Below are 21,676 nucleotides of genomic sequence, written 5' to 3'. Positions count from 1 at the left end.
CACTGTATTTTAAGGCTTCATGCTTTTAACAGCAAAACATACGCTTGTGAGTTGGCTTATTTGGTTAAGCGTGAAAGGATCCCAAACGTCAGACATTTGCTGTCTTTTGAACACCATTTCCTCCCGGCTCTTGCTTATTGCTCTGCAAACAGTCCGCCAAGTCAAAATAATCACCACAAAATCCCGTCAAGTAGGGACTAATCGGCAGTAAAACAATTTTGCGGCAAAGCGGCATAAAAAAGGGGGAACCGTCCTGCATTTTTTTCAGATTCATATAATTCACACATACAATTTAAACATAGAATTCAGCATATGCAATGATTACTAATACCAAAGACTGAAATCAAGATGTAGAAATCCCCTAAAATAAACAAGAAATGACCCAAAAGGACTTAAAGCTACTCTAAAATGTCCAATCAGTTTAAACATGGAGGATTGGCAGACAACTTAACAAGGCAGTCTCTAAAAAAATGAATAGGCATCCCCATTCAACTCTTGTAGCTCTTTCCAATTTAAAAAAAAATCCCATTGGATCATGCAAAGGCTTAAAAATGGTATTTGGAAGAAGAAAAAAAGGGAAAAAATGGTAGTCACTAGCTTGCGTGTGTTTATTTGAGGCGAGAGAAAGAGGAGGAAAAAGTTGGCTGGGGTTCGAGTCCCCCACCCACCATCACCACCACCACTACTAGCAACCCCTCCCAGAAAAAAACGCCCGCCTGCCCGAGGGCTAGGAGTCCGCGGGAGGCGCGTTCATGGGCGGCCATGTGATTGACAGCCCCTCGGTGACATCACCGGACGACAAAAAGCGTCGCGGTCCGAGGGAAGGCACCAAATCAATCGCAGCCAGCGAGCGAGCGCTCCGGCTGCACTGCATGTCAACTAGTCTGGAAAGCGCACCGATTTCCTAACGATCCAAAACGCCTTTTCTCCACATTTTTTTCCTTATTATTATTATCATTTTTCATCGGGAAGATGTTCTACAGAGACGCTTTCTATTTTGATCGCTCCCTCCTGCGCACGCACGCTTCTTCGTGACGGAGAAACGCATTCGATCGCACTGTTTTTTTATTATTATTGCCGATCGCCAAAAGTCATTTTAAAGCCGACGCCTGGGACGTGATGTGCCCGAGCGGACAGGTGACGGGATCGGGCTGTCAGGCTGTGGTCCTCCGTGGAGAAGCGGCTTGGATTTAACTGGACTTCATGTGGACTTTATCGGGGCTCAACGGTGGAACGACGACCGGACACAGCGCCTCCTCGTCAGGTAAGACAAGTCCATTGACACTTTGTGATCTTTGAGTCTTTCCTTCATTGCCATCGACGGCCATAGACGTCCAATCCAGCTTGAATATATGGTCCCAAAGTGGATGATCTTTGTGTGGAAGTTAGTTGAAGTGCACTTTTCCTTTGGAGGCAATGTTTTTCAGGGGGGATGTGCTGTACATCTGGCCCCGGTAGTGCACGTCAGATCTAACACCTGCAAGCCTCTTGAAGTAACCCTATCCCTTATGATTATACAGTCAAAGCCTCCACAAATTGACGCTTGTAGCACCCGGCCGGGCCGGCTGGCAGGCTGGGCCTCTTCTTTGCCTAACTTTTTTTTTTCTTCTTCTTCTTCTCTTCTCTTCTTTTTTTCCTCCTCTCCGTCACCCCCTCCTTTCCTCGGGGAGACTCTTTCATGCCTCTTGTGATCTGCACTGGCCTGCATTCCTACAGCGTATTTTCTAATTGGAGACTTCTTTGATTTGCCCTTCCGTCCTTTGGTAGACTTCCTGCATTTTCATCCTTAGAGATCAATCCTCGCGTGGTGGGTTAATTCCCCACCGCAGTCCCGCCACCCCCTATCCGATCTATCAAAAGCAAAGAGGTGTCGTGTCACCACGGGGCCTTTCTTCGATGCCGGCTCGCAAACTGACACGAGTTGCACTCTGTCCTCCTCCGCAGGGACTGACTGATCATGGTCGCCGTGGTCGGCTCCCTCACGGTACTGCTTCTGGCTCAGGTGTTGATGGAAGGCGCAACGGGACTCATCCCCGAGGTGGGCCGGAGACGCTACGGCGAGTCGGCCAGACACAGCCCCCAGCAGTCGTCCGGAGCGCTCCACGAGTTCGAGTCTCGACTCCTGAACATGTTTGGCCTAAAACGCAAGCCCTCCCCCAGCAAGAACGCGGTGGTTCCGCAATACATGATGGACCTGTACCGCCTGCACTCGGCCAATGGCGACCGCGGCGCCCGGCGTCCCAGGAGCACCGGGAAACACGCCGAGAGGGCGGCCAGCCAGGCCAACACGATTAGAAGCTTTCACCACGAAGGTGCGTATTAGCGACATACCTTCTTTACCTGTCAGCTTCCAGCTCCTGTGCTCCCCCAGACAGTCCAAACATGTACTTAAACGTGACTCAGGTTGTACGCTGTTTTTTCAAAAGTCACCTGACTGCTGACATTTGATTGATATGTGCCGTTAATTAGGTTTTGAGGGGGAGTCTTTGCAATAGGCTGGGTGCAACAGGCGCCCAATTCAGTCTTTTCCAAAAGTAGATGGTTCAGGTATCTGTACTAACTAATTACTAACTGAGCTCTTTGGGTCTTGTAGCGGAGTAAATTTATAGCAGTGACATATATCAAGCAAATTTTGTATTAGAATCGACTGCCGAAATAAAACAAATTCAAACTTTTCAATTTTCAATATTGGATGTACTCTAACCACCTCTACTGGCTATCGCGGAGTCTTCAAAATATATATGCGAGTGGCCGTGGAATCCCTGTTGCGAATGTGTTAGTTAATAATTAATAGTGTTTGCACTGCACCTCACAAAACAGTTTTTCCAGACACGCACCGCAGGAGCAGGATAAAGGGCGGCGTTTGCCTTTGTGCAGGTGATCGCTCGGCCCCGGTTGCTGAAGCAACACACAACACGGCATTAGGGTCGACCCATCATCCTGCCAGAGGCCATTGCCAATTGTTATCCTGTCAAAAAAATAAAAATACTAGTTTTTTAATACGTCTACAAACATCTGAATCGTTCAGTAGGTGTTGAAAAGTAAAAATAACTTTACTCGCCACGTTGATGTATTAAAATAATTGCAAGTAGGTCCTAAAAGTAGAGCCTGGGGGTAAATAAAAGTAACATAAGGTGGCTACACACAGAAACTTCATATGTGTGTATAGTGGGCAAGTTTCCATCTGGGGTAAGTCAGAGGGGGCGCCTGAGTTTGCTTTGGTGTGATGACACCCGGTGATGACTCGGACATACTGCAAACAAGCTGGACCAGAGCTTAGGGCAAACTAACTGAGGACAAGGAAGAATGGCAGAAGTTCAGTGCTGAAAAGTAGCTTTGAACAAGGGGGTACATCACCATTTTGGTCATGTGAAGACCAATCAGGGATGCTAATTGAGGGAGGAAATTAATTAAAATGAGTAGACAATAGCAGGACCTAGTACATTGGCAGACAGCACTCTAAAAAGTACCACAATTCCGGTTTTAGAGTAGGCTAGACCGGTTCAAGATCAGAAACCCTGCAAGATAACAGCAAAAAGCAATTCTGATTCTAAAGTTTCCTGACTGCCAAGTTCCAATAAGAATATTTCCTGTAAAATATTTCAATGTTAAGAATTCTATTTACTGTAATCCTTCCTTCCCACCCAAAGTTTTTAGTCCATACCACAGCTCTTCTGAATTCTGGGAAGAATAAAAAATGATTGACAGATCTACTCATGATAACTACTTTGCTCAGATATTCAGTTTCTCAGTAACCAAGGGCCACAAGTTCTTTTTTTATTAGAAAAACAACCCTGTGCGAGATACCTCCCTAAGCGACACATTAAGTGTTTTGTTTAGGTGCAGAAAAGAAATTAGGAATGTTGATAAACGCAATCTACGGTTCACGCGTTCTCAACAAGCCTCGGCCTGTTTGGCGAGGAAGAGGAGTTTAAGGAGGAAGGTTAAGACAGCGTGACGGCGAGTGAGACGGGGCAAAGAGGATTTGGGACTCGGGGGGGGAACGGGAGGATTTGGTAGTCGGAGTAGGAAGAAGTAAACCCAAGGTGGAGTGGGGGCAAAGGGGGCTTTCCCACATCAAATAAGAAGTGATACGCCTAATTGAGTTGGTCTTTGTGCCTCTGGTGGGAGCTTTAGGATGAGATGGTGGAATTTCCTAAATGGCTCCTTTGAACGGTGGCCCGCGCAGTTCAAAGTTTGCGTCCACGACGTATGTGCGTGGCCCCTCGTCATGCTCGCCAGTAAGAGTTCAAAGCGGGGCTGTGGCCCAGAAAATTGCACGCTCCACTGTAATTTGTGTCACTTACGCACTGAGCGGGGAAATACCACTGAGTCTATATAGTACTGGGAATTCTTAAACATGCATGGGACGGTGATTTCAACATCAGCGGTCTTAATGCACTTTCAAGGAACGGCCCTTTTTAGAGGGCTTTTCACTCAAAAATGAATGTGTTGCTAAACAAAGACAAAGTCATTTTCAGCAGGTAGTTTTATGGGGATGACAAGGTATGGTGTTGCAGCTGCAAGACAACTATGCCATCACCAATCAGGGGGCATTAGTTGAAATATCAGTTAACCTGGGCCTCTGGGATAGATTATAATACTTCCTGACACCACCAACTCTATTCAATCACAACCCAATGCTAAAATCTGTCAATTCTGTACAACAGCCAACTCTACCAAAGAACTTGGTTGCTATCCTTGGACAGATGAACCAACCAGAAAGCAAAACAATTAATGGCAAATACGATTGGTTTTGAAGGACTTGTAGGACGGTCTTCTGTCCGATGAGCATCACTGACTGTCCTGTCTTCATGTTTTTGTAGAGTCTATGGAGGCCCTGGCCAGCCTGAAAGGCAAAACAACCCAGCAATTCTTCTTCAACCTCACTTCAGTCCCCGAGGGGGAACGCATCACCTCGGCGGAGCTCCGCATCTACAGGGACCAAGTCAGAGGAGTCCCAAAGATCCCCGGCGAGGGCTCGGCGAACGTCAGTTCGACGGAATCCGGCTCGCATCGCATCAACGTCTTCGAGATATTCGGCGCTCCCAAAGGTGGCGAGCCTCTGGTTCGCTTGCTAGACACTCGCTTGGTGCAGGACTCCAGGAGCCGGTGGGAGAGCTTTGACGTCAGCCCCGCCGTGTCTCAGTGGACATCCGGGAAGGGCCCCAACCGAGGCTTCCTGGTGGAGGTTCACCACCCGAAAGACTGGGAGGCCAGCGCCGAGCACGCCCAGAGGCGAGGCCGGCACGTACGGGTCAGCCGATCTCTGCACCGGGACCGGGACTCTTGGCCTCAGGCCAGGCCCCTGCTGGTGACGTACGGCCACGACGGGCGCGGGGACTCGCTTCTGCACACGCGGGAAAAGCGCCAGGCCGCACTTCGCAAGCAGCGGCGGAAGCACCAGCACAAGGCCAGCTGCAAGAGGCACCCTCTGTACGTGGACTTCAGCGACGTGGGCTGGAACGAGTGGATAGTGGCGCCCCCCGGCTACCACGCCTTCTACTGCCAGGGGGAATGTCCCTTCCCTCTGGCGGACCACCTCAACTCCACCAATCACGCGATTGTGCAGACGCTGGTCAACTCGGTGAACTCCAACATCCCCAAAGCGTGTTGCGTGCCCACAGACTTGAGTCCCATCTCCCTGCTTTACCTGGACGAATACGAAAAGGTCATCCTTAAAAACTACCAAGACATGGTGGTGGAGGGTTGCGGCTGCCGGTGAGAATAGACAAAAAGACGTCAAAAAAAAAAGAATAATAATAAAGACTAAAAAGAGACATGGAGGTTATGTGGACGCCCGGTTTCCCAATGAAGACAATATTTATATGAAAGGAGCTATCTTGGAAGAAGAAGAATAAAACAAAAACAGTATATGAATATATTTATGTCTGCGTAACGTTGGGAAATAAATATTTTAATCAGAGGAATATATTCCTTTTACTGGTTTTGAAAATGTATTGCTGATGTACATTTCCAAATGGGTGCAATACCACATGAAGTATAATGCTCAGATTTTTATTTTGTATTTATTTTCAATTATAACCACTTTATTTGTAAATAAATCATGTGTATTTATCGTGAGAAAATGTGCCCTGCCTCCAGTCCTCTCCACGTCAGCCACGTACGGCCCGGAGAAAAGAAATATACACGAGGCGCAAGCGGGAGCGTGTTTTCTTACAAAGATTGCAAAGCAAGCAGTGAGCTCTTTATGGTAAGTGTAACTGGAGCGCAACAACAATAGTGTAGTCGGCTGAGGTCAGAGTGCCACTGCTGCAATGAGCTGCCGTCATAGTACGGCCCAGACAAGTTACACAAGCGCAATAGACTCCCGCGGGAGGATTAGAAAAACACCCCGGCTTGTTTTCCAAGAATGACGGCAAAGACCCCCAAGACTCTAGTGAAAACCAGGTCCCGGTGTTTTTCCTTGTCAAATTAGCAGATGAAAAGTGTGTTCACACTTGACAGCCTTGAGTTGCTTTAATAGCAAGTCCGTGGCGATGGCCATTTTTTTTTCTCGCTCTGATTAAGTATGAAGGCTACGCTTTGGACAGACTGCTGCAATTTCTCAGTTTGATCAAGTGAGAATACTTTGCTCCAAATGAACCGGAGCCGCTTTCTCTTTTGCTTATTATAAAGTGTCAACGCTTGGCTGGAAACGAGTTCGTTGATTTCTCTGCTCGGATAAAAATGACTTCTTCTGCTAAAGAAAAAATGGTACAGTTCATTTCTTTCAATATAAACATTTGAATGAAATTTAACGAGAAGGTTTTAATATTAACACCAACTTGCATTTTAAACCGGTGTCTTTAATCAAGCGTTTTATGACCTCACATGAAATAAACACAAGGGCAAGTTTCTCCGTATATATAATTAACTCGGGTTAAAAAGGAAATTGCTGCCCAAAACAATTTCTTTTTTGCTTACGATCGACGGTCCGAGTTGAAATTTTTGGCCCGGGCCGTATAACCGAGACACAGGTGTGAACATGGCTTTGATTAAGTGTGACGTAAACAAGGGGAGAAAAATGCCTGATGTAATACGAAGTGTATCAAGTTCTTTCTTGGCCCCCAAATCCAGGACCAAATTACAAGTGGGAACACGGCATTGTTTGAACTAGGGATGCCTACTGTTGATTCAAAGTCGAGTTAAATTGCTTTCAGAGTTATGACAGAGCCCCAGATGTAAGACAGAAATGAGATTTAATTAACATGCACACAAAATAATACACACTAAAAATGATCATTTGGTCATTTAACATTCTTATGATGCACAACTTTAGCAGAAATTGGTTTACACTGTTATCACAAATGTAAAATAAAATAGATACATTTGCATTTTGATTATATAGATATCACATGATACTATATCAGGGGTGGGCACATTAACCAATGGGGATTCTGTGGAAACAAGAAGCACCCAACATGTTGTTGAAAAGGTAACCTGCACTTACCTTTGTGGAATAGTTTGCCCACCCCTGTACTATATTACACCATATTGGCCACAAAGAGGACTCTCTAAGTACTGTAGGATAACTTTCTGTTTTGGTGAATCACATTACTGATCAGAACATGTCCTTAATTAAATTAAAGTTGACTCATCAGGAGTATTCGGACTTACCGATCACACAATAAAGCATCAGATACTACGCCAACGTGGGCAACTGGCACTTCAATTAAAAAAGACAAACCTACCTCCACCTGTTCCTTCGCATCTGATTGAATTGGATTGGTTAACCCATACTCAGACAGATTAATTCCAGCCTTCCACCAGTGAGTCACTGCTGTTTCTCAACACTGAAAGAATAAAAGAAAAACAATCCCAAGGTAGAAATTAGGAATGTGTCACAGCGGCAGACAAAGGCGTACGCTAACAGTGCAAACGGCTTGGGAGTCTTATTCGCTAAGACAGTGGGAATGGGCTAGCTGGCAGAAACAAAACATATCATATGTTGCAGCGAGACAGTCTCAAGCAGGAACACCTGTGTCAATATCTTCCTGCTTGCAATGTTTTTATGATGGAGGCACTGTCATTTCTAGCCTCAAACGAAGGCTAGGATATATATAAGACGGGTGGGGTGCCGAAGGGTAGGCTACAATGGCGGGATCAGATAATGAGAAAAGGTGTATATGTATGCGTTTTAAGAGAAAACAAGCCAAGGGGAGAGATTTGTAGCATTTTGACGGATCGCATTTTCTGCAGTGTTTGCATTGGGGAAAGGGTTTTGGAGGGATCACAAGGCCGTTGAAAATGCTCTAAATAGATTTTTTTTTTTTTTTCGGGCGCACGCACATTGGGACCGTGGAATGTTGGTTTTCAATCTCGGACACATGAAACGCTCACATGGAAAAGCAGTGCAGCAGTTGTTTTTTCAATCATCTATTCAAGGGCTTCCTGGTGGGCGCAAAAAAACAAATGTGTGTGCTCAACCAAAGACGGCGGCGGCGTGTGGAACATCCAGACAACCTTAAATGAAAGTCATAATTCTGTATCCTTTCCAAATGTGCCTTCGTTCATCTTTTGGAAGTGATGCAACAGTGCCAAGAAATGATATGCTCGCCAATACAATAATCTGCATGTGTTATTTTATTCTTCCATCTATAACATCACCACAGAACCCCCCCGACATCACACCCCCATCTGGTGTCCATTTCTATTCTATGGACGCCACCATATACCACAGCCTACACGTGGGCTGCACATACTTGTGCTACTTTTGGAGCTACTTTTAACGGTCTCGGGGAGGAAGTCACTTTACAGGCGCATTTAATGAACATTTGATAAAAACAACATTGGACATTCTTGCCAGTGGCTAAGATCGGAAGCAGGAGAGGGGGGCCGGGAGGGAAGTACCTTTGTGTTTAGAACAAGTGTTAGATTTAGTGGTTTGTCTTTATAGTTGAAGTCTATAAAGCTTTCATTGGTTGAAGGTTGAAATACTGCTCCCTGGATGCGGTGTACATGGGTCGCATTCATTTCTAAGACTCCCTAACCCCCCCAATAGCCAAATAAGGATCGTGCTTCCTGCAACAATTCCGCCACCGCTAGTTTGGGACAGCTCCTCGGGGACAGCTCCTAAACTCTTTGCTAAGAAACAGGTGTCAAAGGTTAAAGTCATAAGGACTTATTATCTCCGCCATTACCGGGTTGACTTCCAGACCTCATCGCGGACCGCTGGCTTCCAAAGTGTGCTCAGCCACCAGGGACCATTCAAAACTCACTTAACATTGCTCTAAAACTACTCATTTGTTGCAAGACGACAATATATGTGTTTTCAATCACTCCTAAAAAAGCACAACGTTGTGATTTTGGAATACATTTCAAAATCTCACCTTATAGACAGCTTCTGAGATCCGTAGTACGCCACGCCGCTACCTCTATTTTCTCCATCAACACCTGGTGCATACGTTAGAGGTGTTCCTTTCTTATTTCATGCAGAAGCCATAGTGTGAATCTGATGAATCTGAAAAACTCAAAGCTGGGATTAGCTTGTATTTTTATCTGCTGTGATGAATACAACGCATCACCTCCCCATCTTACCTCTCTTATTCTCACTTACCTTCAGTCAGCCAGTAGGAGTCAGATCACAGCCCAATGTCTTTTCATGTTATGTTCCTTGACGCCTTTGGGCTCTTCCAGGTTCTAGCATTCGATCCTTGGGTCTTACCCAGAGCTCAATGAAGTGCTTTGACTCCTGAGGTTGCCTTTCACAGCTTTGAGAACTGCTAAAAACGTGAACATCACTTTTCTGACTGTTTCTTTCCTGCAAGAATCACAATGGTTATTAAGGAGCAGAAACTTCAGGTTTGTTCATTGGACTGTGCTCATTACTTGACGAATTGACACGCACAGGGTGAACAGATGGATGAATGAATGTGCAAGTTTGGAGTGAAATAGCGTTTGGTATCGTTCAGCTTTGGCGGATTTTGTGCAGGACTGGGTGCCGTTTCTAGTTCGATTATTTGTCTGCGGTACTCACTGACGTTTGCCCTACGGGAGTTGGCATTAATGCGGCGGCGCTCCTAGACACATCAACAAACAGACCTCAGAGCTGAACTGGAGCAAGCGGCCCGGAAAGCTTAAGGAAAAAGTCTGGGGCATTTAGTGGTCAGATGGAAAATGGCAGGGTGCAGACACAAAAGAGCAGGTGCGGTGGGCATGGTTGTGACACAAACTATCCAAATGCAGGGATATAAAATGGGATTTCCAGATTCCTGGCAAGGCCCAGAAGAAGAATATATTTACTGGCTTCTTTCATCTTTGATGAGAAAGGCCTCAGTCACCATAGGCGATTTCTGACTGGCTGGCGGCCATGTGATAGGTCGCAAAAACCTGTCACAAAGGGGAGAAGCGATGAGGGGTTTCTCTCCAGCTTCTTGCCTTGGTGCGCTCTGCACGCTAATTTTAGAGGTGGTGCTGGTGGTGTTTTTTCTGTATTCCGAGAACAGCCGGTGGAGATGACGTCCAACATAGCTAAAACTGTGGCATCTGCACTGCAGCTCTGAACACATCAAACGGACACGCGTCCACAGGATCGGTTTGAGCGGGGCAAATAAGGAAATTATTGCACGGTTGAGAGTGCTTTTATATGCATGCACACTTAGGCATGTGAGCAAGACTCAGTCGGTGTACATGTGCCACAAATTAACTTGTTTGGACTTTTTATCGCTACATTTACATCACAAAACGCAGGCAGGAATTGACAAAACGCCCACTATACTTACATATGTTCAACCGGCAATATTGCTCTAAGAGTTAATCGTCCGTGCAATCGCTGCAGAGTTAGCCCGGAGTGACATGCTGAGGTCATTACCTCTGGCTTTGGAAGAGTCCATTATTAAGTCCTGCGTTTGCGCACCGGACGGCATTGCCAGGTCCGAGGCTAAATGTCCGTTTAATCACCCCTGGCTCCTTGGGGAAACGTCGAAGAAAACCTTTGAAGGCCGGAACCTTGCGCCAAATACTTTTATCAAGAACTAGACGGGCAAAAGAAATTGGAAACATGATTTAAAAACCACTCAAACAAGAGGACGGGCTGTGTTTCCAACCGTTTATCACTCATACATGGGCCGGACGACATGAGATATTTTTCAAGGTTTAAAATGGCGCTCGTCTTGGAGGAAGTATCAAAGGGAACAACAGGAGGGGGGGAATTTTTCTTCATCTTCTTTACTTTTATTTTACTGTCACTCTGTGATGAAATAAGTTCAGGATGTGTTTCCAGCCCTTTGTGCACCAACACATTTCTACAGAGGATACAGGAAGGACTTCCATATGGACCACATATGGACTTCTAAAACAGGCTGGCGAATGGATTCGCCTCTAGACACTGATCTAAGGTCAGTGCCGTGTTTATTCCTGTTGATGGTTACAGTTGGGGTTTTTTCGGGTGGGGGACGGGGGCAGAGGCGAAAAGCGACTGATGACTAGGACGCTCGCCGAAGGGCGTCTCCTACACCCAGAGATTGAAAGGGGAAATGTGGTTACGGGAGCGGCCTCTGTCTTTGTAGCAGGAAGTGAAGAGATCAATCAAAGGCAGCCGGCGACATGACATCCCACAGCACGCCTGTTAAATAAATGTCCATCTCCTACACAGTAAATCTCAACGTTATGGACGCTCTCCTCGGTAGCACGTCTTCCATTTTCTTGTGACGCTTTACAGACCTTTGAGGTCAATGGCCAAAGCTCTGGCAGCTGTCAAGGAAGAAAAGTATTTAGAGCTAACCCTAGCAGAGGTATGATGATCGCATAAGACCAACCATAATATTGCCATGAGTTAGTACAATGTCGATGCAGCACCTTGAGGGGATCCGGGCCTGGAACTGGCTTCGTATAGCACCCCGTTGATCCCTAGCTATGAAAGAAGACCTGTTGAGGAGTTCGGGGGTTGGGTGCTCGCTTGGTGGTCTATGAGAACAAGCTGGTGCTGAACTTTTTCTACTTAGCGCAGATTACCAGTAGGCCGCTTCCAGATGCAGAGCGCCGAAGGGGCGAGAGGCTCTCCTTTGCTTGGGTGGTATGGCAAAACTTTACTCCCTCTCACTTTTCCTATTAGCCTAATATGCTTTGTACGACATTCATCGCCAAGGACACATGCAGTACGTTGGGTCATCCACAGGAGGTAGCGGTCACTGTCGACTGTTTTGGAGATGAAGGCGTGTCAAATTCATCTTCGACGAGGGCCACGTTGATTTGGTTTGGTTGAGGTCCTTTTGAATCTCTGTTTCATTTTGTTTACTTTTTAAAGAATTGGAAACAAAGAGGGAAAACCATTGTGAGATGCACCACTCTATGTTACTCCATGACTAGGATAGTGCAATGCTTTGAGCCAATGATTGACATTAAATGTCAGATTTGGCTAAATTAAAAGAGCAGTCTAGTTGGTGAAATTTTGGTTTAAAGGTGGATTATGTGATTCTCTCCTCAAGGACTAGCTCGGGCTACAATAATATTTTCTGTGTTCCACCAGTCCATGCTAATGAGGTGCCCCTTCTCCCTTGAAGTCCAAAAACCAAGTCAGCTGCAAGGTGTATTTGTCACTCCTTCAACCTGCTGACCGACAAGTCTGACAGCGACGTGGTCAAGTCTGCTTCACCGTGCTTCCTGTTATTCACTTCCTGTTCACGCCCTGCACCTGCGCCTACACTCTAACTTGTGACTGATGTCATGGCAGGTTTTTCCTCTCCTCCCAGGAGTCAGTCATGGCATAATGTGTGAACATCCATCAGCGGGTTCTTGCTAAGACGTCAGTCAAAAAGGCCCACACAATGAATATTGCTCTTTACTGCTTCAAGTGATGAACACCTTAGTGAGGCCAAGAGTTTGCCCAAAAACGTCACTTCAAATTGACGTCAGCGTGTCCTTTCGTCAGAACTGTGCCCTGGTGAAAAGTCCTTCTGTAAATCATTACTCAGCTGGGCATAATGAAATAGTGACCTTCAGGGGAGTAGTTCTGTTTTTCGGTGGGAGGGAGGAACAACCTCTCGATGCCCTCAATATATGGAGGAATAATTACAGTGGGCCTTTATACCATCGGTGACCACAGTTAAATGATAGATTGAGGGTGCACACTACTGTACACTACTTGGACAGACCTATGACTCAATGGAAATATTGTTTAAGCAAGAGTACATACTTTTTCCGTTGTCCCAAGTCATGTTTTTCCCCAAATATTTTTTCACAGCTTCTACGTCAATGGTCAGTCAGGAAATACCTGGTGGAAACTGTAAGCAGACAAGAATTAATTAACAAGTAGAAAAGCTATTTGAATATTGATGTATTGCCATTTAGGTCAAAATGTATTAAGATAAGAAGACAGTAGACTTTTTCTTGTGGATATGAATTACCATTCAAAAGTATTATATACTCACTCCTGTTAATGAAATGTAAAAAATCTTAATTAGAAGGCCTTAATTTTGTACTGTTACCAGATGAATCCTGCCAAAAAGACAGTGGCGATCCAAGACCTCAACTTTATTTTCCTGCAATGCAGAGAATTCCAAAATAGAAAAGCAGATTGCAACATTACTACACAGTTCTGACAAGTAATCAAGTGTCTATATATATATTTTCCTACTGACTTTCCATCCTCCAATTGGCATCTGTAAGGTTTTCAGTTTACCAACATACAGAAGTTGACACTGGAAAGAATCTCTGCACTGTCGCTGTGCAAACATGGTGTGTTCTGTTGACTGGGGCATAAAATAGTGCTATTGGGTTTTGGGTTTCCAGAGCAGGATCAGGGCTGAAGTATATTGAGTCCATGTGGAGAGTGCATTTTTAATCTTAGCCTTAGCCACAGTCCTTCCTGTTTCTAATTTGGCGCTGCAGTGGTTTTGTCCTGAGGCCAACAGCCTCTCTTCCACAGAGTGTCTATTTCCTCTGAAGTGAATAGTAGCAGGTGTGCTGGCCCTGGATCCTTTTAGAAGAGTCTGCTTATGAATGGCCCACATCTCACTCCTTCTCGCCTGCCTTTGTTTTCCTTTATTTTCTCTTCTTCCTTTGAGTCCAACTTTTCTGTCTGACTCGCATTCCCCTCACACACTTCCGTTGCTGTTGTGTCTTCGACAGTTCTTTGTCTCCATCATCTCTCGTCTCTTTTTTTCACCGACAAGTGTCATAAAGACGCAACGCCCGGCTGATGAAATCATAAAAGACAATGACAAGCACAAGGTCGGTGCACATTGGACAAGTGTGCGTCATAAATCTCAAAAAATGGAGCTTGCAAAATGTGCCAAACATCTGAATTAAGTAGACGAAAGACAAAATAAAACAGCTCCGTGACATTCGGGCGTGCGTATACTAAAGGTCCACCAGACAATGAATGTCATAACGAAAAAGAAAAGAACACAACGTTGGAACTCATCCAATCAATGAGCAGAGGACACACGCTGTCACGCTGTTTCAAGGAAGCAATGCATTTGGAATTAACCTCCAATGACCTTCACTTCCCGGTCGCCAACCCCCCTTCGACACATACGCTCCCCAAAGAGTTGCACTTGAAGGGGTAGAACTTTACTTATAAATCTGAAAACTCATCCTTTCATGCCAAAGTCTAATTCCCTCTCATCTCAAGAGGGAAAACAAGAAAAAAATGGGGTGGAAGGCATGCCACCTGCCAAAGATTTGCGGCCTAACACGAGGAGGGAAATACAGCTGCAAAGCCATTAAGGAAATAAGACTGTTGAAAAGCAACACGTGAACTCTTAATGGTGTTTGTGTTTCTTCAAGTAAAACCCCCCTGCCCACCCCCCAACATCATTGGCTAAAGCACAACTTGGCGTAAAGGGAATGTGCTTTTTACCTCTGTTTGCAGAACTGGTGAGTCCATAAAACATCTTGGCAATCATAGAATTCAGAGTGGAGTACTTCTGAGAGTCATCTGTCAATGATATAAGAAAAACAATTAAATACATCTCCGTACAGATTTCAATGATCCTAAACGTGACATTTTAAGACACTCATTTGTAGATGGTAGACTTTGACCCTCCACTAACAATTGAGGCTAGCCGATCTATGCGCAAGCTCCTTTCTCCCGCCTCTGCTCTTGTGATTCTCGGCCAATCTTGACCACGGACATTTACGTTTTCCAATCGTGGCGTTCCTGGCGTGTATCCATTTGCACCCCCATGTTTACACAAGATGTTCCGACCTGACGCAAATTAAACAAATCCAATCCGGAGCCTCCGACATCACTCGGCACTTTAGTTTTGACATTAAGTCGATTAAGTCGGGGGCCGGATCACCACCGCCATTTCCTCAAGCTTTGGGTGGGGGAGAGACTTGAGCACCAGTACATCCAGAAAGTATTTTGAGACGAGTCATATGTGGATTGATGTCACCCACTAGTTCCCACAAGCTTGCATGTGGTTAGATCTGCTCCGTGCGGTGTGGAGTATTTTCCTAAAAATCTCCCGAGTCCCCCGGCACAGGTTGTTTGGCATCGGTTCCGTTCCCACACTTACGGTTTTTAACGACCCGGCTTTGTCCTCACATCCAGACGGAGACGCACACGTAGCACAATGCAATTTCACAAACACTGACTTTTTCCATCCTTACATCAGATAATCACTGATTACTTCAACTCGGGAAACACAGGCAGGTCAGACACCATCCACGCCAGGTTGATTTTCCCATACAAGAGTGAACACAGCTTCCAAGTCTGACTGGAGGCAGGCTGTAGAGGCTTTATGAAAAAAGCTGGGGAGTTTGAGGATGGGAAATCCTTTAGAAGCCTGAATGCTATTTGACCCTTCCTTGTGAACAAAGTGAGTTTACTTGCCTCCACAAAGTAGTTGACATAGTTTGTTTCCCAGGAGTGTTAATTGTTTCTCACTGCAAAGGATGCCCTCCAGTAGAGATGCTTTTTGGCTCCTCACCTGGTTCCTTTCAATGGGTGTGGGATGGGGTTTGACCTTGATTGGTAGCACTTTGGCTGGGGTCCAGCGGCCCATCTGGTCCTAGCTAGCGCAGCTACCCGCGGACGACTCTATTCAGAATGGCTAGCTGTCCGCCTAATTGTATCACATTCTCCAGGCTTTGTCCTGGCGTTCCCTTGCCAGCTAAAGGTTGCAAAAATCTCATCCGCCACATCAGAGGGGATCTATTAACCCTTGACCCCGAGTTGGTGTGTGTGGACAAGGCCGCTCCTCACACCCAACGCCGGGCCCATTAACACGTCGCCCCGCAGCAGAAAAACTATTTTGACGGGCTGTAATTGGTGCTAAGTGACGGCGGACAAAGACCCCCTCTGTGCTGCCTGCCGGACTGAGCGGCAATGACCACTCACAGAGCTTCACGCTTGACATTTCCTTTCCGGGTCTGAACTGGGGAAGCCCCTTCCTGCACCGCCGCCACCTCTTCTGGTTCCTCCATCCCCACAGCCCCCTCTCCTCCTTGCCACGGCGCTCCTTTGAAAACGTGAGATAATGAGGGTCTAGCGAGGCGAGCTGGCTGGAGCGGGATTGCGCGGTCCAGATCCGCGTAGGCTGATTAATCTAACGGCGGGGGCATTCCTTTCAGAGACAGCCTAATTAGTTTATGTTAGCTGCAGAAGGTCAGGGGACGTGTTTGACTGAGGCCTTTTCTTTAAATGCCACAATGGTGTGATGAGCTGTGGATGCAGGTGCAGCAAGCGGCCCGCTTTAATGTCGCCGAGCCGTTTGGTTGTTCGCTTGAGTTGCAAATCGACAAAGACAATGAGCTCTTTTAACTGGTGACATTTGACATTTGCTGGCCTCAATCTGTTTTGACGGCTTTTCAAGTTCATCTGTCGTGAACTCAAAATTGAAACAGGGAAAACCACATTTGGCGGCTATTCTATGCTGGACTGAAAACAAAATTGTTGAAGATTGCGTTCGTACGTCATTCTTCTTCTTCCATCCATCAGAGAATCAGTAAACTCAACAATTAATTTAATGATGGACCGATTCCAAATCGCTTAAGTTTGTCTCCACAGACTCACGCCTAGCGACTAGGCCAGACTCGTATGTCTGTATTTAAGACAGGTCTAGCTTGGTTCTCCAAAGGGCCATGCCATGCTCTCATCCCCCATATTTAAGAGTCTGATGTCAGACAGGAACGGAGGAGACTTCAATACTAAATGTCTGCCCCTGTCATTACCCGGCTGTGTGACCGCCTATCAGAGAGCTGTGAGTGATGTGGGAAAGCCTGGGCCCTGTCCTCCCAACCCCTGTAGACCAGGCCGCCTCTTCTGTCCAAACCAAACTGAAAACTACAGGACCAGCAGGGTTAGGGTTGACATCAAGGAGGAAGTGGGGACCTTTAAGCCCACTCTGTGGTCGGGAAGGAGAGAAGACTGTATACTAATTTCCGCCAACTTTTTCTTACACGTTTTCTTCCTGTTCATCCATCCCATTGAGGCAAAGTCAAATGAAGGCTTTTAATTACGGCTACAAATAAAAGTTGCGGCTCGCTGCTGGTGAAACTTTCAGTCTAAGTCGCAAACTGAGGTCAACGAGTTATTTGTCTTGGACCTAGTTTATTCCAATGAACAGATAACATTCTTTTTATTACGCTAACCTTACCTTAGGAGATCCTTAGTACTTACCCAAGTGCTTCACATTTTTTTTAAAGCTGAAAGCACAAAAAAACAGCACAAAGCAAGAACACATTTCCAAAGAAAAACATTTATACATCAAATTAAAACTGACAAAAACACATTTCTATCTTCGATTTCATTTTTAATACACAGCACAGTAAACAAATCAAATCATAAATATTATTTTATCAGTTCAAACTCATAAAACAAGCAACTCACCAAAATATGATGGATATGGACTTACTGTCAGACAAAACCAGAATCCAAAGTGTAATGCAAAACATGCCATGCAGTTTTTTAGTTGCTTAATCTAAACCAGAAGGGAAGAAACTCAAACACAACATTCAACATCATCATTAACTTGTAACAGTATTTGCAGTAGGTTATATACAACCTCACAATATGAAAATGATGTTTACTAATACTTCAACTTACTGCTAGTCCAATTTATTTCTGTCCGGATTTTCCAACACCTGCGGTGAGGGTAAACATGCCAGTTCACTCCATCAGCCAGGCCATGTGATGCGGCTTTTCTATGAGGGGACACCTGCAGCACCCAGCATTCCCACTTGGCTTTGTGAAAGCATCTAAACCGAGGGATGTGGGTCGGTGGTGGGGAGGTTTGGGGGGGTGTACAAAGGGAGAACTGGAAGCCCAGAGCTAAGTTTTGCCTCGAAGGCCTTAACTATCACTCCAGTCCACGGGTTGCCTTTGGCCTTGCTAACTGTTCCATGAAATGGGCCCCAGGAACAGTGCAAACCTCCCAGAAACAGGCCGCTCACTGTTAGCCAACAGTGCTGCCTTTGTGTGAAAATTGTCAAAGCTGGCCCGTTAGTGCACCGGTGCTGCCTTTCTTTGAGCCTCAGCTGTGAACAAACAAAGCTGGCTAAAAAGGTTTGCATGATGGTTAGCTAGGTAGCTGGCTAGCTGCCTCGGTGCCCGTGTCAATGAGAGGAATGATGTGTTTGCCGGGTCTGGCAGGTGGGGATTCAATGGAAAATGAGTGAGCACCGAGTCAATGACCTGCTGAGGAAGCCGTTTTTTCTTTTGTGAATAACGACCAGTAAAACAGATCTGCGCAACATTGGCATTAACGTTGGTGTGATTCCATTTCGATCCACCTTTGGGGTGAAAGTCTTCTTTCTATGGCTTTCAGGTACTTCTTGTTTCTTGAGAGCTCATTTACTAAACTGTCAATGCAGGACCATTGTGGAATAATTCAGACTAAAGTCATTAAACACTAATAAAGTATGTCTTGATTCCCATGGGTACTTATATACTTAAATGATCCTCTACTTTCTCCTCCTTTAAAATGTTTGCCTTTCAATTTTCAGTGTGCATACAAGTAGACAGGACAGAAAATGACAGGAAAAGGAAAGCGCAGGCACTGCTAGTAGCACTTTGGTTTGACTGCTTTTCACTTCTTTTCATAATTGTTCCCTAGTTGCTGTTTTTTACATCCATGCTCCGTGCCAATATAATTCAAGATCCAAAGCCAAGCCAAATATTTGCAGCATGGCCTGTGTTTCTAAACTGAGCAGTAGTTTGGGCAAAAGAGGTTGGTCCTTGCCAGGAGCATTGCACAGACAAGGAAATGAGATACAGATTCCCTTCTCATCCAACCACTCTGCTTTTAATTAGTGCCTCTCTCCTCGTCGTCGTACAAGAAACAAACCAGTGAGGAAAGATATACATCTTTCTTGTGCATTGCACTGACATTTTCTTCCACTTAAATACCCAACTTGAATGGCAGCCGGGCTACGTGCAGGATGGCAGAGGGACTGTTTACCAGTTCGTCGGAACAAATGACACAAACTGGAGAGTTGGAATCGTTTACAGTTGTGCAGCTCCCTGATGGGAGGCCCGGCAAATACTTCTTCCACAGGCTGCGTGGGGATATACTTGCAAAGGTTTCCATCCAGATCTGGGTCACTAGCCAGAGCGCAGGTGAGCCGGAGTAACGATTCTGGCACTGAATCGGCCTTTCGCAGGACAGTATTGCCGCGAAGAGTTTGCAGCAACAAGAGATGCCGTTGTGTCGGCAGGACGCCGTGATGCCAACCACTGCTAGTCTTGATCGGTCCTCGGGAACAGTCCTCCTTACCTGTTTCAAACTCTTCGGGTCAAGATGAGTTTATTAGCAGAAGCTCTCGGGAGAATAGCAAGCTGACGTCCAGTGGTGTTGCGGCAACAAGCAGTTGAAAACAACCTCTCTCACACCAAGTGTGTTTTGGCACGCGAGAGCTGTAATCATGCATGATTAGCCCAAGAACTCCATTCCCAGGCTGGACCAGTTCCTGTCACCCTGTCAAATATGATATTTACCTACCAGTTTTCCCAAAGTGTAGCATGAAATAAAGAGAGTCTTGAGTGATCGATGGAAATCAGGCAGGTGTGCGATGTTGACTTAAATAGCTTTAAAGAACACCCCCTTCAAAATATCTAAACATATGTGCCCGCAAGTTGGGTTTCACTTGAGTCTATGAATCTATGTAAAACATGCTATGCATTTTAAAGAGAAAGTCTGAACATTTTTGCTACCTTGCAATACCCATGTATTAATTTGGATTTTATCCAAAGGGAGATAGAGGGCAGCAGGAAAACGGGCCTTGTAAAACTGCAACTATCCTGCCACAATCAGAGACTGATGTCAGAGAAAACATGACCAGCTGCAAAAAAGTGGAGACTCTGGAGTCTAACATCAAACATTTTTATGTAACCTGGCTACTAGCCTGCCTAAAAGCTGCAGCAATGGCCGTATCTAAACAAAGGCCTCTTGTATTTACCTCTCATCCAAGTGTATCGAGGTGGAGACTGTGGAGTAGAGGGTTTAACTGGTACTGATCCAAATGACATTTTTTGGCCTCAGTGGAAGCCAGCATTCAATCTGCTAGTCCAGATTTAACTAGTACATTCTTACCTTTCTTACCCAGTACTTTCTTAACTTTCTTCAAGTTTTGCGTCTTTTCCAAGTGTTGACCCTTTTTGACACCCGATAGCGCTAAAAGAATGCAGCTCAGAGTTTTGAAAGGAGGCAGCCAAGCTGGGATACAAGAACGTAAAATGTGCTCAAAGTGAACCTTGCCTGTTCTTTCGCTGCTTAATAGCAAAAGCAGTCTTACACATTCAGGGGAGTGAGCTCACCCCTGGCCGGCAAGCGGCCCACAACAGGTGCAGCCCTCTCGCACTCATCTCTCTGCAAGCTTGTTTTCCTCCTCCATGTGGAAAACATCTGCAGCGGTGGTCCATCCACGTCTCCCCACACCGGCCCCCGCCCCATCCCGTTATTTACTCCCACCACCTTCCACTTTCTTTCCCTTCTGATGCCAGGAACAAGGATTGCAAATAAAGAAGAGGTGTCCCTCCAGGGAGGAAGGCAATGTCCTTTTCTGGATACGAGTCGGAGGTGCGCCAAGGAATATTTTTGTCATGAAAAGCCACCATGGAATGACACAGTCATGTGCAGCTGGCATGCTAATTTACTCCAAAGCATGAATGTACAAATAGGGTGTCTCGCACGTGCCATAAATGTGGAGAGGAGGCTTAAGTCAACAGAAAGGACTTGCTGGACTTAAAGGCAGTAGAAGTCTACGTTGGTACTATTCCACGTTAGTTAAGAAAGTGCTTCTTAAAGTATGAGACGTAGACTCCATCTAGTGGTACGTGGAAAATTGACTATCAACTACAGTTCTGTTGCATCAAGTACAGCTCTGTTTCATTAAGTACAGTTCTATTAAATCAAGTACAGTTATACTGTTACTAGTGATAGTTTTACATGTAAAAATTCACAAATATACAGTGGGGCAGATAAGTATTTAGACAACCACCAATTGTCAAGACGGGTAAACCTCAACCATGAGAGACAGGATGTGGAAAAAACAGAAGATCACATTGTTTGAAGAATTTATTTGCAAATCATTGTGGAAAATAAGTATTTGGTCAATACCAAAAGTTCATCTCAATACTTTATGTACCCTTTGTAGGCAATAACGGAGGCCAAACGTTTTCTGTAACTGTTCACAATCTTTTCACACACTGTTGCTGGTATTTTGGCTGATTCCTTCATGCAGATCTCTTCCAGAGCACTGATGTTTTGAGGCTGTCATTGGGCAACAC

The 21,676-nt window shown here is 45.5% G+C and overlaps 1 protein-coding gene across 2 annotated transcripts; it reads left to right on the top strand.

The window, feature by feature from the left end:
- The first annotated feature begins 755 nt into the window (after positions 1 to 755).
- bmp2b (bone morphogenetic protein 2b) lies at positions 756 to 6,282 on the top strand. 2 transcript variants are annotated; one of them, XM_077711018.1, is made up of 3 exons: positions 756 to 1,264; positions 1,945 to 2,312; positions 4,827 to 6,107. In XM_077711018.1, the coding sequence occupies exons 2-3, from the start codon at positions 1,958 to 1,960 to the stop codon at positions 5,723 to 5,725; spliced, it is 1,254 nt and encodes a 417-aa protein (XP_077567144.1). In that variant the 5' UTR covers positions 756 to 1,264; positions 1,945 to 1,957; the 3' UTR covers positions 5,726 to 6,107. The 2 variants fall into 2 exon arrangements, with proteins under 2 accessions (XP_077567144.1, XP_077567153.1); XM_077711027.1 differs by lacking the exon at positions 756 to 1,264 and having other exon boundaries at positions 1,952 to 2,312; positions 4,827 to 6,282.
- Positions 6,283 to 21,676: the final 15,394 nt, after the last annotated feature.

The sequence above is a fragment of the Stigmatopora nigra genome, chromosome 2 (genome assembly GCF_051989575.1).
Source record: "Stigmatopora nigra isolate UIUO_SnigA chromosome 2, RoL_Snig_1.1, whole genome shotgun sequence".
Taxonomy (NCBI): domain Eukaryota; kingdom Metazoa; phylum Chordata; class Actinopteri; order Syngnathiformes; family Syngnathidae; genus Stigmatopora; species Stigmatopora nigra.
Note: the sequence above shows the minus strand (reverse complement) of the source record. Positions and strands in the feature narration are given on the sequence as shown.

Coding starts and splice junctions, on each gene's coding strand:
- bmp2b (XM_077711027.1), top strand. CDS start 1,958: ATGGTCGCCGTGGTCGGCTCCCTCACGGTACTGCTTCTGGCTCAGGTG. Junction 2,313..4,826: donor TAGAAGCTTTCACCACGAAG/GTGCGTATTAGC, acceptor ATGTTTTTGTAG/AGTCTATGGAGGCCCTGGCC.